This window comes from Cupressus sempervirens, chromosome 3 (assembly GCF_028749045.1).
Source record: "Cupressus sempervirens isolate cs-2001-9-10 chromosome 3, ASM2874904v1, whole genome shotgun sequence".
In the NCBI taxonomy this organism is placed as follows: domain Eukaryota; kingdom Viridiplantae; phylum Streptophyta; class Pinopsida; order Cupressales; family Cupressaceae; genus Cupressus; species Cupressus sempervirens.
In genome coordinates, this window is record NC_143120.1 from 93,563,356 (window position 1) to 93,581,659 (window position 18,304).

Here is an 18,304-nt window from a genome sequence, read left to right on the forward strand (position 1 = left end):
GGAATTTGGGTTAAGGACAAGTCCTATATTCCCCCTCACATCAACCTTTTAATCATCCCCCCTTCCTTTTTCTTTCCATTCACTTTGGTGAACCTGACACACTTACCCTCTTTTTCTTTTGTGGAATTAGATGCCTACCATGTTTTATGGTGTTAAATTTCTCTTCATGCTATCTTGTGTGTTCACTTTACTATTCATTTTGGTGAACCTGACATGCTTACCCCGTATCTTTTGTGGAATTAGGTGCCCTATAATGTTTTGTGGTGTTAAATTTTATATTTTGTTAGGTCTTTTCTTGCATTGAGATTAGATTTAGTTTATGCTCTTGCATTTTAAATTCAAAAGTACAAAAGCTCTATATATTCATTAAAATACAAAAACATTTCTTGCATTTCATTTACTATGAAGATTATTAAGTTGCTTTGGTGTGTGGTTATGTTCTTTATTACCCTTTTTTTAACATCTCTTTACCAAAATTATGATGTTTATGAGACTATCATTCATTTTATTATGTTCATGATTTTCATTTTATTCTCGCTTATGCTTTTGTGAATTTGACTGATACTAGTCTTCCTACATTCAAAACTTTCATTAAAGATTCGTGTGTTAGACTTATTTTTCTCTTGGATTATGTGAAGGATTTGGTAGATGATACATCATCTCTTAATTGTCCTAATCCTCATTCTATTATTCCTAATTTGATGCATAATTCTCCATTTGCTCATCCTTGTTCTTCCCATACTTATTATTAATGTTATAATTCTATTGGATAAATTATATTATATACATGAGATATATAATAATAACAAATATTATATATGGATATATATATATATATATAATCATTATAATATATTGAGGGTATATTAATTGTGTTATAACTATAACTAATGTAAGTTAATATATTAAAGAGACATGTCTCTTTATATCACATATTCATTCGTATAGTAACTTAGAAATCACATAAAATATCTAGAAGTGCTATTATAAGTTACATAATAGATTAATCGATCCTATTTCACTAAAATGATATCAAAGTAGGCTGGTCTTAAGGGATCTTAAGAAAAATCTAGACACATGATAGGAGATTGATGCAAGAAGAAGTGAATGATCTAGAACCATTGTAAATAGATGTGGGAGTTCAATACTCCTTGAACTCTATATGTCAAGGATGAATGAACTCCAATTCTCACAAGTGTGCACTATTTGTGTATTAGATGCATTTGTACCAAGGTGAAATTGATGGTCTTTTTGTTGGAATTTTAGGTAGGTGAGCTTTTTTATGTAGGATTGCAAATGAGGATGTATAACTATGCATTGGGACCAAATTACACTTGTCTTAATGATTGTTGTGTGTGACAAGTTGATGTTAGATCAAATATGGTTTTAGATCTCCTATGTAGAAATTTAGCACAAAATCCCAACTACAAGGAGAATGAATGCAAACTCAAGCTTGTTATACATCATGTCCTCGATCTGGGGCTTGAGCCAATGAGTCATACCTACTTCAGATAAGAGAAGCCCATGTTAACTCATTGCACTAGCTAAAGTATGTAGGGAAATGATGTGGAGCATAAATGAATAAAATAGATTGCACATGGATTATACATAAGAGAAATTAGAACAAATTTTATCATCTTGTGTCATATTACCCAAAACTAGTGGCTATTAGAGTAAAATATCTATGTTGCATCACTATCTTTATCTTTGGGAAGAAATTATTTAAGATGTGCCATGGAGATTGACTGAATTTGATGTCTGAGAAAAATCATGTTTTGTATAAACATCATTAATATTATAGAAGGAAAGGAAAGAGGGACAAATATTATTGATAGAGTGAAAATTCTTTGAGCACTTTACCTCACAATTATCAAGCATTATTATGAGTTCGTAGGAAGCCTTACTAATAATGTCATGATTGGACACATCTCTTCAATAATCATTGTAAGCACTGCAATTTGTTTTTAAGTCTGAAGTGATAAGAGACTCCTTGCAAAGATTGAATGTTCCTGAGTTATATCCCATTAAGGGTTATATTTTTCTCTAGACTTGGTGATTTAATATTTGCGAGACTCGAAGTACAAACTAGCATAATGCACTTTCATGATATTCACACCTTCATATTAGAAAATACTCTAATTCCCTATAGGAAAGATTACAGGGTCATATTTTTGAGAGTCAATGTCGACTTGCTTGAAAGATCAAAATAATTACTTTTAGTCTAGCAAGACATTGATATTGGTGTTACCATGGAGTGGTAGATAATATTAGATTGATGAGGATAAATCATTATCTTATTGTAAGGGTTGAATCTATTCAATAGAAAATTTGTGTCATTTGTGGAAGGAACATTATGATATATGGAATTATAACCTACATGATTAGATTTTTGGATGATAGTATCACTGATCAAAAGCTTATTGAGAAGCTACTCAAAATCTTTTCTTACCAATTGATCATGGTTGATAGTGGAAGAAGAGAATAAATCAAATCAAGTCATAGTACGATCTCTATTTCTCACCGTGAGCTCCACTTATGGACCCCTATGTGGAGATGTAAATAGTGATTTGAATGTTGATATCATAGCACAATTCTCAAAGATAGACCAAGAGGCAATGATCCATGGATAATTTGATGTCATGCGAGTCTTCAAAAATCAGATCTCTTATTTGAATTCAAGAGATGCTAGCAAGATCAGTGAGTGTTGTAAACAGAGCCCATAGAAAAGGTTGTAGGAAAACATAATCATTATAGAAGTTTGAAAGAAAGATGCTATTGGAAGGTGTTGATTAAAAATCTACAACCTTTAGTCATTATAGAAGTCTAAAAGCAAGATGCTATTGGCAAGTGTTTATTCAAAATCCACAACCTTTAACTCTTTTTGCCCATGCCAAAGAGGGACTGCTAAGAAGTGCATAGGAACCATCAATGTGATGGATCTGAAGTAGAGGTTATGGTTGGGAACAATGTTATTCATGCAAAGTGAATCATACTTATCCATTGTTGAGTGTTATTGCAAAACGATCTAAATAAGTAGGAGTGGATGTATTTGGTGGAATGACATTGATGTCTAGATGGTGTGCATGTTGATAATGAATTTCTTTCTTGGAAATGGAGAAAGGTGCCCTCCAAGAGGAGAAACTTCATCTATAAGGACTATATGATTAGCAAATTACAGCTTGAACCATGGTTGTAATTCATGGCAATATTGGTCTTGTTGGACATTCTACTAAATTACACATTTCTTAAAGATGCATTTTAACTATTTGTGGAAATGATGGTAAAAAAATACATGGGCATCAGACACATTGTGAAAGCCATACCAATGTGGCTTGAGCTATAAGGAGATAGGTTGTGTGTCCAAATATATGCAACTTTGTTGGCGTACCTCTATATTCAATAATATAAGAGTGGGAATATAACATTATAAGGGGGAATGATAACCAATTTTCTATTCCCATTTGAACAAAAAAGAATGATAACTAATGTTCTATTCCCATTTGAACCATCCTTATATGGGAGCAGAAAAGACACACTCAAATTGTTTGACAGATTCTTACATGGAGACATTTCCTGATTTGATGTATATGGACCTTCATTGGAGAAACTTGTTGATGTGTAGATAACTATTTATTATCCTTGGGTATTGCATGTATCTACTCATTGTAGTCCATCTCTTATTTTGTATTTCTGTAATTACTATAAGGAGCTATTTGCCTTGATCTTTTCCTTTGTCTCTGAGGATGTTCTTGTAAGAAAAGAAGATTGGTACATTAGGTATTCTACCGAATATTGTACAAACTCAATCTTATGATTGTAGCTTCAAAGAAGCTATAATTTAGGATTCATTAATCATCTGATGTTTATGTTGGATAATGTGAGGCTTTTGAAGAAAATATCCTTGATGATTGAGACTATGAGAGGGATTCTAATAGTTCATTAGAGGCAACCTTGGAGAAAGAGAGGGAGCAAAAAATAAAAATGCTTCAATCAAACTTTTGATGATCTTGGTTCATAAGGATTAGATCTTTTTGATGGATTCAACACTAGTTAGAAACTATAACAGCTAAAGGACTATGATTCATGGGATAAAGTCTCATGTATGTAGGTTGAAAGGTGTTATGCTATCAAGATACCCATTGAACTAGGATAGCATGACATGACTTGCTACCAAGAGGTTAGAAGGATGATAACAAATTTAGAGGAAGTCCAACATTTCATTGGAGAGAACCTTGTGCTAAGAGGTCAGAAAAGTTGATATCAAACCAAGAGGGAGAAAAATTACTCTTTGATATGTTTTATGGTGAATGTTGTGATAACACCACATGACAGTATTCATGGAGACTTCATGCAAACTTTTGATGTCATACATGTATGAGCCTATCCCCTATGTACATCATGAAGAAGTGAAGACTTCTAAATGATTATCACTTGTATTAGGAGAAGTTATTGAAAGATGATGACCTTATAATAACTTGTATAATGATATACATTTTGTGTAAATGTTGAAATAAATCATGAAAGGCTTTATCTTATAGATCAACAACTAAGTGTTAGATGTTATTAATTTAATTATCTACAAGTTGTTTGTATAGATATATTTTAGGTACTTGGTGAATATCTTGCCTTGATATTCTAATAGGCCATTACCACATTGAGTAATTGGTGAATATCATTTAGTTGATGTTCTGATAGGCCATTACTCAAAGTACTTGATGAATATCATTTGATTGATGTTCTGATAGGCCAATGCTCATGTCACCTAATATGATATCAAATAGTAATTGGTGAATATCATGTGTTGATATTCTAATAGGTCAATACTTGTATGATATCATATTCTAGAAATCTTCTAATTGAAGATTTCCTATATGTATTATTCTTGAAATATTACCTATGGTGTAATATCTATCTGCTTTATTCTTCTTCATTAAGAGGGAGTGTTAATGTTATAATTCTACCAGATAAATTATATTATATATATGAGATATATAATATATGACAAATATTATATATGGAATAATTAACATATATTAAGAGTGATATATATATATATATATATATATAATCATTTATAATATATTGAGGGTATATTAATTTTTTTATAACTATAACTAATGTAAGTTAATATATTAAAGAGACATGTCTCTTCAAGAGGAATGTCTCTTTATATCACATATATATTCATTCATATAGTAACTTGGAAAACACATAAAATATCCAGAAGTGTTATTACAAGTTACATAATAGATTAATTGATCCTATTTCACTAACACTTATGATGGAATTCAACTATAATTCAGGATGCGGATGTGCAAGACTTCTTTGATTTACCTTCTCCTCTGATTCATGATGATATTAAAGGAAAGGGTAAAGAGACTTCTTCCAAACTATTATTCCACCTTATACAACCTTTACTCATGAACATGATAAACAATCACCTCCTATAGAAGCTTTACATGATACGTACACTATAGGAAATAAAGTTATTTCTCTTTGATCTCATATTATGTTATAGATAACATATGTAGCTAGAACAATCAAATTTTTTTTGGCTTTTTACCTATATTTTCTCTTTTATAATGATTAAAATTTCAACTTATTCAAATCAATAGTTTTCATCTCCCACCACATTTTTCAAAATAAATCTATTCCAACCAAAAAATAAATTATAGATTCTAGAAGAGGAATCTCTCCTCTAGAATGTCGTATAATTTTAAAAAAATTCTGATATAATTTCATATTTTTTCTTTCTCAAAATCGACATCTTCTCAAGTGTTAAAATACGTACTTGTAGAATTTTTTATTTACAATATAATATATCTAGTTAAAACACTATGAGCTCTATATGAGAATATTCTTGACTTTGAGCTCTATAAAATGTTGTTTATATGTTATTAAAAATTTATCATAAAAAATAGTAAGAGTTATTGAAACAATATTTTTCTGAAATAATTTTATTTTTTTAGTAATTGGATACTAACTTGTATAAAACATGCATTTGATAGACATTTCCAATTGGAAAAGTGTGACACCATATATAACTTAGCTAGAATAAATTTATCAAGATCATATGAAGGTAATGCACATAAGTTGCTAAATCCTGAAGAGATACACATTTTTCAATTTTCAATATGCTAAATCTTCTAAAGGTAACACACATAAGTTGTGAATTCCTGAGGAGACACACATTTCATATTCATAGTGATACAAAAAGGGGGATCTATGGGTATTCCAGAAGTCGCTAGATGATGCATTATAACTGTAAGCATAGTTTACAGGTGAACTATCAGGTTTGGCTACCAATTTGGCTCTCTATATCTTGGTGATTCACGGTAAGGTGGGCATCTTACTGGGTGAGGTAATCAATTTTCATTTTCTTTCTTTTTGCTTTCATGCTACTAGGATTGGATCATGAAGCTATGTTATTTATAGTGTTGCTCTTTTCTTTCTTATGTAATCATTTATGCTTTTATGATAGCTTTCCAAATATGATATTAGTATGAGAAATATTTCTTAGAAAGGTTTCTTGTGCTAGTTGATTTGGGTTTGTTTAGTATAAACCCTTTCTTTTATGTTGTTTCAGTTTTCTTATTATTTTCACACCCTCATGTGTGTATGTTGAGTTAGAATCCTTAGCTTGGGGGCTTGTGTCATTAGCAAAGTGTTATTTTATCTCATTGCAAATCCACTTGGATCTCTTCTTTCTTCTACTTTACCAAGAGTTTGCATCGAGTCCATACTCTTGCTAAAGTGGGGGCTTAATGTGTCATCTTAAAATGGAAGCACTTCATGTTAAGAGTGTTTATCCCTCCGAGTAAGTGGTTTGGGGTCATGTCAAGTACCTTGAATAGGTCTTTTCAAGGAATTGTTTGTTTTCCCCTAGGTTTGCTTCTCTCTCTCTCTCTCTCTCTCTCTCTCTCTCTCTCTCTCTCTCTAGCTTGTTTCTAATAACTTTCTCTATTAAACTAAAGACTTTAACTTTTTGGGTCAAGGATGACCTAAAGGATCAAGGTTGACCTGGTCAAGGACAACCTTGACCTTGACCTAGGGCAAGGTCAACCTCATCCCTAACCCCAAGTCTAGTTTTTAGGTTTTGGGATTTTTGGGATATTAGGCTTCGAAAATTTTCATTTTTCCACTTCTAGGTCAACTATTTTGGGTTTCAAAATGGTATACTCCTACATTGCATTTAATCTAGGTCCATTTCTAAGGGGTTAAGGTTAATTGGGATTTAATGCTCCTATGTTAGCTTTCTCTAGAAGTTTGTGCCCTAGATCTCTATATAAGGAAGCCTCCTCTCATTTTCTCTATCCATAATAACACATAAGAAGACAATATATCAATAATCTATTATTTCAAGCAAGATCAAGAAAGCATTTTTAAGGAAGCATCCAACCCATTGTCTCCATTCAAGTTTTCCATTGAAGATCAAGGATTGAAGCATTTAAGCCTTTGAAGGGATTTGATTCAAGAATTCAAGATTTATCATTCAAACCCTAGATATAGCCATCATGGTGGTGTGATCTTCCTTCAAGATTCTTTGTTAATCTTCAAGATCTATTTATTCTTCTCTCAAGGTACAGGTGTGGAACAATGAATTGAAGTGCATATCTAGATACTCTTTTTGTCAAACTTGTGGGATTCGTGAATAGAAATTTCATTAGAGTAGTGTAGATCAAGGTCAACTTTTTGGGGTACAATTGTGCCCTAGGGTAAGGTTGTGCCCTGCTATCTGGATCAAGGTCGACCTACCTTCAAAAGGACAAAAGGTTTTTGGGTTTTCTCTATCTCAATATTTCTAGTTTGGAACAGGTTGCAAAATTCATTGAAACTATGTGCAAACATCAAAAATCATCATTTTTTAGATTCACCCTATTTTAAGGTTATTATTTGTCTTCTATTCATTCCAAAGTTCCAGCACATACTTTCTATAATAGATTATACTTGATTTCCTCCTTTCTTCATATTCTCTATTGATTGATTCATTTGTATATTGATCACTTCTTTGTGATTGATCAATTTGGATCTTTCCTTTTGGGAATTTGGGTTAAGGATAGGTCCTATATTCCACCTCAAACCATATTTTTAATCCATTCCGCTTTTTCTTTCCATTTAGAAATTATGATTCATTATGATTTGAGGCCCTCTAACTTAAGGGAAAAATGTGTTCTATAAAAAGAAAATTTATTTCAAAGGTTGATTATGTTAATTGTTAACCATAGGAAAAACTTACAATTGTTAAACAATAAAATTAAAGATTATCATTCAAATCAAACCAAAATGTAAAGGTTCATGTGTATAGGCATAAAATGACCTCTACAGAATTCATTATGTAGAAGGTTATCTAAAATTATTTTTATAAAGGATGTAAGATGGGCAAAAGAAGAAATTGAGCTGCAATAGATTCAGTATTGGCCCCTTTAATATATTAGAGAATGATGGAAAAAATGAGTTATAGACTATATATTCAAACTTTTGTTAATATAAACACCAATATAATAGATGAGGAACTTAGTAAACTGCACAAGAAATCTCTCACATACCAGTTACCATAATTCAAAGAATGTGAAAACCAATATGGCCGAGATTATGTCCTATTAAATCATACTAATAATGTAGAAAGCTTCAATGCTTTATGATAAAATCTAATGAAATGAAGTGCAAATTAGACAAAAAAAAAAAAAAAAGGATGGCAATCTTTAGATGTTTCCAGTAATAGAAATTAGGGAAATCAAAGGAGACATCGAGGATATTTACAAAATTTAGCCATGAAGGAGATTTAAAAAATAAAATGATACATTTATAGTGTAAATACTAAATCAGCAATAATATGTCCTATAAGTGGGTAAAGCTTAAGTTAATTCATTCAAGTTCTTGGATTTGTAATGGGAATAGTTCATGTGGGCATCATTTTAATATCATATGCTAATGTTTGTATTGGTTGTGTTGTTAGAGTGAAGTATTGATTCACAAAGGCCAAAATATAGCTTATAGCTTCAGAATTTTTCAAGTCTATAATGTGATAATAAAAATATGCAAGGCATAACATAACATTAGTACGCTTTTAAAGGCGAGACTTAAAAAAATATAAAGAAAAGTGATATATTAATAACATCAAAGTTTAAGAAATTTTTTTTTCAATTTTTCAATTTTTTAATTTTTTTTTCAAGGCATATCATACAATTTAAAGAACATTTTAATTTTATAAAACTATTGTATATTTGTAAATATTTATCAAATATAAGGTCATGAACATATTGCTAATTTAAATGAAAAGGTAGAAATATTTACAATCTAAATTTGAAGAGCACACCATTGTGACATTAGAATAGCTTTCTTTTTCTATTATGCAAAGTGAAAAACACCAACATTTCTCATTAAACAAATAATGATTATTTAATGACAAGAGAATAATTGTGTTAGCAACACAAATGATAGAACACGATTAATAAGAAAATAAACACAGATGACACGTGAAAAGCAATCACAACATGATCTAAGAACCAATATGAATACCTCAATTTCTCATTCATTCATATAGAAAATTACAAATTTGAAAACCATAATTATTGTTTGAAGAATATAATTTCACAATTTTTATTTCACGCGAGCTACAAAATGAAAATTTGAAAGCAACCTGCTATAAAGCAGATTAGTCTTTCTGTGTAGGCAGACTACTGGCAATATTCAATTTGATCTATCAATTAAGGTAATAAATAATGATAGAAGATGTTATACGTAGAGTTTATTTGTAGATATACAGAACTGATGAATTCAAAGACTACACCAAATTGAACTCACTAGACACTGCCAGTAAAGTAAGGATGTGCTGATTGCAAAATTGGTAATTCAGAAATGACATAAACTGAGGAGCTATATGCAAGTCCATAATATAAAAGAAACTGTCAAGAGAGTAAAGAAATAGATACCAGAGGTTACAGTTAAGAATAAATTTCAACCTCTGATTAGAAGCAAGAGTTATTGCTGCAATAGAAAGTTTTCTTTCATATCTATTATTGCTATGTAAAATTGGTTGCTTCTGTACCCAATTCTTGTGTTAATATTAATATAGTATGTAGTTCAAACATTGAATTCAAAATAGATAACCATACACCAACAAATTCTGAGAACATGTATCTTTGTAAATTCTTGATAGCTACGGTAGCTTATATTGAGGTTTCTATTAAAGACTGAGAGTGGCAGCACATGATACAACCGAATCCTGGGATGGTCTCTCAATTCTAATCAACTTGAAATTTCCTCCTCTATCACTTGGAGGTTCCAGGGTGAAATAACCAACACCTCTAATGTCATCCCAATCGCTCACAAAGGTTTTATTGCCAATCACTACAGCAAAGCAAATGCAATGACCACAATCCTCTGTTGGAAAAGTCTGTACTATGTTGAGGCTATTTTGGCTACAGTCATATTCAATCAATCTCCCATGAAACAAGCAATAAATGCGTCCAAAAGCACTCACTAGCTGCACTGCTTTGATTCTCAACGCACTTAATGAGTCCCCACGACTGAATCTAATGTTCAAACTTGTCCAGGTTTTTGTGTAGGGATCATAAACCTGAAGTCTGCGAAGAGAACATTGTATCACATAGAACTTGCCGCCTGCAAAAGCGGCAAGAGAATAGTGCCTAGGACTGACATCGTTGTTCATGTCAGGAAGAATGTCCCACTTGTCATCCTCCACATTGTAAACTAAAGCACTGCGGATGGGGATACCTTGGGGGTTAGAAAAGAAACTGAAGTCTCCAGCCACATAAATCAATCCCCCCTCCTCGTCCACTGCAGAGCAAAAGCTGATCAGCCATTTTGGCATTTTTGCACCCTCTCGCCATTCCAAACTAACAAAATCGTACAGCCACACATGTCTATTTTTAGGTTCGGTAGCACAATCCGTGATGATCAAGACCAGTTTTTGTTTCACGAAATAGCAGCGAAAGACGCAGACGCCTTCAATGTCTGTGGGAATGGGCGGCAGATTTTTGCACGAGTTCTTTCCCACGTCATATATCACTATTCTGTCGCAAATACCATTTCTTTCGACGAGCATACAAATCCTCTGTTCTGAAATGTTTAACTTTTTTCTTTGTTGATAGAAGTGGGGGCTCTTCAATGCGGAATTCCACGTTTTGGAGACACGTCTGAGTTTATGATGATAGTTCAACTCCACCCTCAGCAGACACTGCCACCCGAGATCGTCTGGTGGAGAAGGAATCAGAGATCCCATTGCAATTAAATGACCAGTTATAAACTTTGCAATCTCAAATTTTAGGTGGTTGATGCTTTTGCACTTTGCACAGCAAATAAAATGATCTGATGATCTGCAGATCATCAATATAAAAACGAAATATCAGAGTGAAATTTTGTCCAATATTTTGAAATAAAACTGAATTGAATAACGGATACCCAATCTGATTAACTGGAAAAACAAAATACTAACAATATTTCACTTTTTTGAATTGCACCTTCTCGGATTTGCAGTAGACAATGATCTGAGTTTTAAATTGCATATGTTCAAATATCAGTTTGATGTTCTCTATTTATAATAACATTTTTCAATGGGTTTGAAGTTTTCGAATTAGTCTTTTATTAACTGACACCTTTAAGGGAAAAAGAAGTGCTAATCAACAGTATTTTCAATTTTGGATTGCACATTCTCCAATTTGTAGTAGACAATGATCCGAGTTTTAAATTGGCTATGTTTAAATATCACTAGAAAAATTTCAATTGGTTTTTAAAAAAACATGTTTTACAAGTTTTCTTTCATTTCAACTAAAAGAAGGGTAAAAATTTTATTGAATATCAAAGAGAGCTAAACAACACAAGAAACAAAGAGAACTACATAGCTTTATCCTGGTCCACAAGTTGCTCCAGCATCTAAGATAAATCAAGGGGAAGCATCCTAGGATCAAGAATGTTCTAAGCCAGCCCCTGCTCACAGACCCATTTAGCCAGACAATCAGCCACACTGTTCCACTCACGAAGGATATGCATAAAGGACACAAAATTCAGAGAATTGCATAACTGAATGATCTGCTGAATAACTAGAGCCAAATGCCAATCCACATGCACAAGGTTCCTATTATGCAATAAGTTCACAACCACCTACGAGTCAGTCTCACAGATAATTTTTTTCTAGCCACATAGACAACACTGTTCTACTGCAACCAAGATAGCTAGGGCTTCCATAAGGTTATTAGTATGGTAACCCTTGTATATAGAAAATAAAAACTGGATATCATCAGAACTATCACGCCCAACTCCCGCAATACCAACCGGACTAGGATTTCCCTGAGAAGAACCATCAGTGTTGATTTTAAGAATGCCCGCCACAGGAGGAGACCAACATCCCTGACAATTAACACGCTGAGGGTGTTGCTTAGCTCTATTCCCAGAGCGGGTGTGGGGGATCGAAGGAGAGAAACCCTGAAGAGGAAAGGAGAGGCGAGAGTAAATACCAGCATCAATAGGATCCAAACCCCCACCGATGTCACATTTAGCAAGGAGTGTTTCCTGAAGAGAATTAACAATTTTCCCCCACAGGTGCCTGATCTCAAATTGCAAATCATGAAAGATCCTTCTATTCCTCTCAAGCCAAACATGCCATAAAATAAGGGAAGGGCCGATAGTCCAAGCAACTTGAAGAAAAGAAGTCTTGGATGAGGCCAATTAGTATGTTTGAATTGGAGGGGGTGGTCTTTAGCTTGTGGAAGGGCAAAGCTCCGGGGCTAGATGTTTTCCCTATTGAATTCTTTCAATAATTTTGGGATATTATCAATCATGACCTTTTGGATGTGGTTCAGGAGTCTTTTTCCAACAAAAAAATGCTTCGGGCCTTGAATGCTACTTTCTTAGTCCTTATTCTGAAGAAGGAAGAGACTAATCAGCTAGATTTTTTTAGGCCCATTGCTCTTTGTAATGTGGTCTATAAAATCATCACTAAGCTCCTAGCAGAGAGGCTTAAAGTTTGCCTTCCTAATATTTACCTTTCTACTTAGTTTTTTAGTGTTTCCAAGAAATATTTGTATATTTTTTATTCATATAATTATTTTTATTTGTATAACTTTCTATGAATTAAAATAATTTTAAAAATGTCACTAACATTTAAATATCAAAATTTAATTAAAAATTCTTTAACAATCAGAAGTTTCATTTTGAGTGAATATTCATTGAAAATTATTTTGTGTTGGACTTCTACAATCAACAACATTTAGGACAACTTTCAACTTCATGTCTTTTGAATTGGCTTACATATTTATGGTGTCTCCAATTAGGCCACTACAATTTTGCATTCAACCCAGGTGGCATGCATGCTACAATTAACTAATAAGAAGAAAATATATCCCTATAACACATGTGATTGAGTGATTCATATCTATTGTTTTGGTCATGCAAGTCAATGTAACAGACTTGTAATCATTCTGAGATCATATTAACCAAAGATTGTTTTATAAAACCATGAAGACATGTAAAAGAAAGAGGTTGGATTATTATGGACTCTACTTCAATAGGTGAAGGTACAAATTTTACTATTTTTAGAATTAATAGTTCTAAAATCATGACCCTATAGCTTGTAGTTCAAGGGTGTATATTATGGCATTGATCATTTGGGGTAGTCTATCTCACCTTGGCATAAGTTCTCTTAATGATTTATATGTTACAAGCTAGATTTTTTGTTACACTAATAGATTGACTTGTAAATGTCTAATACAACCACTAGGTTAATAGAAAAAAAGAGGGAACTAAGCCATGTCATGAATCCTAACGAGGAACATTCAAGGTTAATCCAACAATCCCCCCTCAACATTACCTAAGGAGATTCAAACATGTGACGAAGCTTAGATACCACTTGTTAAAAGCTAGAGTTGTCATTGCCCTAGAAGATCAACCTGCTAATGCCTTATACAATTGTTGGAAATATAAGAGGAGTAACTGAGAGGGGAGGGGTGAATCAATTACTACAAAAATAAATCTCAGATCCCTTAGATGTTAGTACAAAATAATCTCTAAAAATTGAACTCTACTGATGCTCGACAAACACACTAAAAATGTTGTAATTTGGTAAATATTGAATATGCTTGGCAAACATTTATCATGAAAATATTAAGATGTTATTTGTGGTTTAACTTAGTTGCAAACACAAAAGAAATAGTGTGAACACATTTGACATCAATATTTAACGTGAAAACCCAATTTGGGAAAAACTACCAATTGCAACTAGTTACTATATTTCACTCTTCTAAATTGAGCCCTATTAAAAGCCAACCTTGTTAAAGGTTACAAAACACACTATTAAGTGCGACCTTATTAGAGGATTTAATCACCCTATTAGGAGTGGCCTTGTTAGAGGTCTTTAGACAATTCAATAGAATTGCCACCTTGTTAGAGGATTTACAAATAACTTTTAAGCCAACTCTATCAAGGGATTTAAATAATTGCTACAATGGTTAGAGAGTAACAATGAAATAACCTGATTTGGATGCAATTGTATTGTTGATTATAGATCTCAATTTTGACTTGTATACTTGACCCTTCTTGATTGAAAATATCTTTTCAGCTTCTCAAAGATATTTCATTTATCCTTCTAATTCACTTCCTCTTTGCATAATTAGATCTTCAAAAATCTTCCATGCATTCACATACTTCATACACTTTCTAACCCTCAATTTGACCTTTTATTTATATCTTTCATATTTTCAAGTCGGCTCAATTACAACTTAGAATTATTAATATTCATCTTCTCAGTCGGCTAGAACCAACAAATAAATCAATTGAACTCAATATGCCAAAATAAGAAAATCCTTCGTTAGCCAACCCTACTTAGTAGATACTAACTCAAAAATGATTTTCATGTGTTAACCAAGTGAACTCAATTAACATTAACTAAGTGAACTTGGTTAACACTGCATATTGGCATAGTTCCTTTGGTAACCAAGTGAGCTTGGTTAGCATTGGTTCCATCCAACATTTCCTTCATTAACCGAGTGAGCTCAGTTAACACTCATCTTTCTTTTGACACTTGAGTGAACTTAGTAGGCACTACCTTCTAAACTAAACAAACTCTGGAATGGTTGGTAAACACAAAAAATTCTCTATAATGCTCGAGTGAGCTTGGTATACTTAGACTGAAAATGATATGGCATTTTGTGTAACATCAAAGATAATACACAATTAATCAATTGTTTCAACAATAATCACTAGGTTGATAGAGTGCATGAGGTGGTTAAGCCATGTCAAAAATCTTGAAGGAAAAAATTGGTGCTTAGTCCAATATTGTATGATAGGTTCCTTTTTCTTTTTATTAACCATTGTGTCATGTTTTGAACTCTCATAGGTCCGATCCACTTAATACATGCTTCTAAAGTATTTTTCTTAAGAATGCAATTTCTGGAAAGTGAGGTATACTATTTGAACCCTTACAAGATCTATTAATATTTATTAGTAAATAGGGTCTTATATTGTGTCCCTTGTTGAGAAGACTCACACTTGATTTAGTAGTTTTTTTGTCTTAATTAGGGCCCTTCAAAATATCTCCCATTACTAGATATTAATATGTAATCCCTATTTCTAATGACTTTGGATTATTCTTTTCTTTCTAACAATCAAGGAAACATGGTGTGCCACTTTGTAAGTGATTGAAGGTATAAATATTTGACCAAAAATGGCCTAAGCTTATATGTAATATAATAATAATAAAATTTCTCCTACAAAAAATATTTGATTTAGTGATTTATCCCCCTTAAATATTAGGTTATTTTTTGAAGGTTATACCCTTTCATTTTTCTTCATACACCAACCATGGAGAGCTAGCTTCTATTATGATCTTCTTTGCCTTGAACTTCAAAACCACACTATCATTCTTGCTTTCAGCCACTCCACGTTGTTGTGGTGTGTAGGAAGTTTTGAGTGGTCTCTTGATCCCATTCATCTCACAAAAATTATGAAAATATTTTGAGCAATACTCTCCTCTATGATTTGTTCTCAAATATCTAATTGTATTTCTTTTCTCGTTCTCTACATGGTCTTCATCCTTAGTCTTCAAAACATACACCCATCACATGCATGAATAATCATCAATAAAATAAATGAAATATGATGACTTGCCCAAGATTTGTGTTTGTATAGGACCACAAATATATGAATGAATAAGTTGAAGTGGGTGATGGGCCCTCCATGCATTGCCTTTTGGAAATGATTCACTTGCATTCTTCCCTTTTGCACATCTTTCACAAATCTATTTATGTTCTTCAACCTTGGGCAATCCAAGAACCAAGACATTTGATATTAGACGTTTAAATTTATTGAAATTCAAATGGTCATACCGGAGATGCCATAACTACTTTTATCCTCATAAGCCATATTGACAAGCTGATTGTCATTTTCACCAATCTTCAAAGGAAATAACCTATTCTTTCCCATAGGAACAACTATAATAATTTTAATTTCCCAATTCTTATCATAGATAGTGCATTTCATATTTTCAAATACCACTCTATAGTTGTTCTCACATAGTTTTCCAACACTCAATAATCGTGCTTCAATTTTGGAGTATAATAGATATCTTGAACACTTTTTGTACCTTCCTTTGTCTCAATATTTATGGCTCCTTTGGCTGCAACCTCCACTATATTGTCATTACCAAGAGTAATATTGGGTCTTAAACCATCATCAATCTTTGAAAATATTTCCTTGTTACCAAACATGTGATTAGAGCACCTAGAATCCAAATACCAAATATCATTCACATTATTTTCAACTTTACCAAAACACAAAAATAAATTATTTGAGAAAGGATCTTCATCTTGTTGAGCATAATTGACATTATTATTACTACTTGATTTCAATCTTCACTCTTTCTCAAAGTGTCCATGCCTATTGCAATGATAGCATTGGATGTTCTTTTTATCAAATCTTGTCTGGCTCTTCCTCCTTGAGCACCTCCTCTTCCTCTATTTCCTATTGAATAATTCTAATTTTGACCCCTTCCTTGGCCTTGATTGTTGTTATTATTTCTGCTAGCACCATCACTCTTTGAAATTTGCAACTAAGAAGCAAAATATTTTTCAGTAATGCTTATAGAGGTATCCCTCAATAAATCCTCATGTGACATGAGAGATCCAACCAACTCATAATACTCCAGGCTAGCTAAATCTTTTATTTCTTCCTTAATAATTGCTATAGTATTCCATCTTAGGGTTAGATATCTCAATACCTTCTATATTATATTCTCTTGGCTTAGAACCACATCCTTGAATCTTGTACAAGGATCTACCACATTCTCAATTTCCTTCATCTTCAAATTCTCATATTCTCTTTTTAATTGCCATGGTAAGCATCTTTTAGAGTTTTCCAAGTCTCTTTGCTATTTTGGCATCAACAATTCTAGGAAACAAACTATTTACAAGAGCCATCTAAATGTAAAACAAAGCAATTGCATTCTTCCTCTTAGCTTCCTTCTTTAATCTCCTTTCATTAGCTTGGAGATTAGATCCCAATTCTCAAACTCCTCATAGCCAGATTCTACAATCTCTCTAAAGTCTTTACCAATCAAAAATATCATCATTTTGATTGACCAATATTGACAATCAACTCCATCAAACTCTAAAATTTGCAAATTATTTTCCATATTGAAGACTTCACTGCCTTGAAGCTCTGATAGAAAAATATAAGATTTAAATAACAAGAGCAACCACACTCAAAAAATAACAATAGAAACAATATACTAATGACATGGAAATAAAAAAAACTTTGTTCTTAAACATGATATGCTCTATTTTAGGAGCAGCAAATTAATTCATTTTATTGTAGGCGCAATCTATATAAAAGAAACTATTAGAATAAAGACTATCATACTACTGAGCACCGTAGTCTTCAAATTATTTAAAGAAACAAAATAAACTACATTATTGATTCCGTTGTTTACGCATGGGAGGAGGTGGAACTAAGGCTAAACTGCAATGCATTAAAAATGGAATCTAATGCATGCAATAAGGAAAGCATGCTTATTATTTAAACACCAAAGTAAACTAAATTAAACTCCTTCTAAACTGAGGTAATAGCGGTAGATTTGGTAATTGGAAAAGCAGTTTGTGATGGAAGTGAAGTTAATTCTTTATGCGGAATCCTTCATTCATTACATCAATCTTCAGTAGTCAGTGACAACTTAGAGGAAGGGCTCCATTTAGATTGATATTGTGGTAGGCAAAGACCAAGATTTAGATTGAAACCGTCAATCTTTGGCCCATGAATTAAAACCCCTCTTCTCTTATCATCGTTCATATATTGA

At 32.5% G+C, this 18,304-nt stretch overlaps 1 protein-coding gene across 1 annotated transcript; it reads right to left on the bottom strand.

Annotated features, from left to right (window-relative positions):
- Positions 1-10,186: 10,186 nt before the first annotated feature.
- Positions 10,187-11,245, bottom strand: LOC149564943 (F-box/kelch-repeat protein At1g80440-like). The gene has a single exon (XM_089816251.1). It carries the CDS (start codon positions 11,243-11,245, stop codon positions 10,187-10,189), a length of 1,059 nt encoding a protein of 352 aa, XP_089672377.1.
- Positions 11,246-18,304: the final 7,059 nt, after the last annotated feature.